The sequence below is a fragment of the Corvus brachyrhynchos genome, unplaced genomic scaffold (genome assembly GCF_000691975.1).
Source record: "Corvus brachyrhynchos isolate BGI_N302 unplaced genomic scaffold, ASM69197v1 scaffold137, whole genome shotgun sequence".
Classification (NCBI taxonomy): domain Eukaryota; kingdom Metazoa; phylum Chordata; class Aves; order Passeriformes; family Corvidae; genus Corvus; species Corvus brachyrhynchos.
The window spans coordinates 167,297-168,511 of record NW_008238830.1 but is presented as its reverse complement, the minus strand read 5'-3'; the positions used below and the strand labels follow the sequence as shown (position 1 = coordinate 168,511).

At 60.1% G+C, this 1,215-nt stretch overlaps 1 protein-coding gene across 1 annotated transcript in view; it reads left to right on the top strand.

Annotated features, from left to right (window-relative positions):
* Window positions 1-6: 6 nt before the first annotated feature.
* FZD9 (frizzled class receptor 9) overlaps window positions 7-1,215 on the top strand; it is a 1,844-nt gene continuing 635 nt past the window's right edge. The window contains exon 1 of the mRNA XM_008636726.2: window positions 7-1,210. Within this exon, the coding sequence (XP_008634948.2) occupies window positions 45-1,210 (1,166 nt within the window). The 5' untranslated portion in view covers window positions 7-44. The remainder of the gene's footprint in view (window positions 1,211-1,215) is intronic.

Sequence of the window (1,215 nt, the reverse complement as noted above, 5' to 3'; positions counted from 1 at the left end):
GCCACGTTCACCTGTGCTTCTTCCTCTGTTCCCTCTACGCACCCATGTGCACTGACCAGGTGAGCGCCAGCATCCCTGCCTGCCGCCCCATGTGTGAGCAGGCCCGCCACAAGTGCGTCCCCATCATGGAACAGTTCAATTTCGGCTGGCCTGAGTCACTTGACTGCGGCAGGTTGCCCACCAAGAACGACCCCAATGCCCTCTGCATGGAGGCCCCTGAAAATGCCTCGGCTGCCGAGCCACATAAGGGACAGGGGATGCTGCCCGTGGCCCCCCGGCCCTGGCCACCTGGCACAGCTACTGAGGGACAGGGACCCAATGGACTGGGGGCCTGTGACAACCCTGAGAAGTTCCAGTACGTGGAGAAGAGCCTCTCGTGTGCACCCAGGTGCTCCCCCGGGGTGGATGTGTACTGGTCCCGGGAGGACAAGGACTTCGCCTTCATCTGGATGGCTGTCTGGTCCACCCTCTGCTTTGTCTCCACTGCCTTCACCGTCCTCACTTTTCTGCTTGACCCCCACCGCTTCCAGTACCCTGAGAGGCCCATCATTTTCCTCTCCATGTGCTACAACGTCTACTCTGTGGCCTTCATCATCCGCTCTGTGGCCGGGGCCGAGAACATCGCCTGCGACCGGGAGAATGGTGAGCTCTACATCATCCAGGAGGGGCTGGAGAGCACAGGCTGCACCATTGTCTTCCTCATCCTCTACTATTTCGGCATGGCTAGCTCTCTCTGGTGGGTTGTCCTCACCCTCACCTGGTTCCTGGCTGCCGGGAAGAAGTGGGGACATGAGGCCATCGAGGCCCACAGCAGCTACTTCCACATGGCCGCCTGGGGCATCCCAGCCATGAAGACCATTGTCATCCTCACCATGCGGAAGGTAGCAGGGGATGAGCTCACAGGGCTGTGCTATGTGGGGAGCATGGACGTCAGCGCCCTGACCGGCTTTGTCCTCATCCCCCTCTCCTGCTACCTAGTCATCGGCACCTCCTTCATTCTCACTGGCTTCGTTGCCCTCTTCCACATCCGGAAGATCATGAAGACGGGCGGCACCAACACAGAGAAGCTGGAGAAACTGATGGTGAAGATCGGGGTCTTCTCCATCCTCTACACTGTCCCCGCCACCTGTGTCATTGTCTGCTATTTCTATGAGCGGCTGAACATGGATTACTGGACGCTGCGGGCGCTGGAGCGCGGTTGCCTGCGCCTGCCCG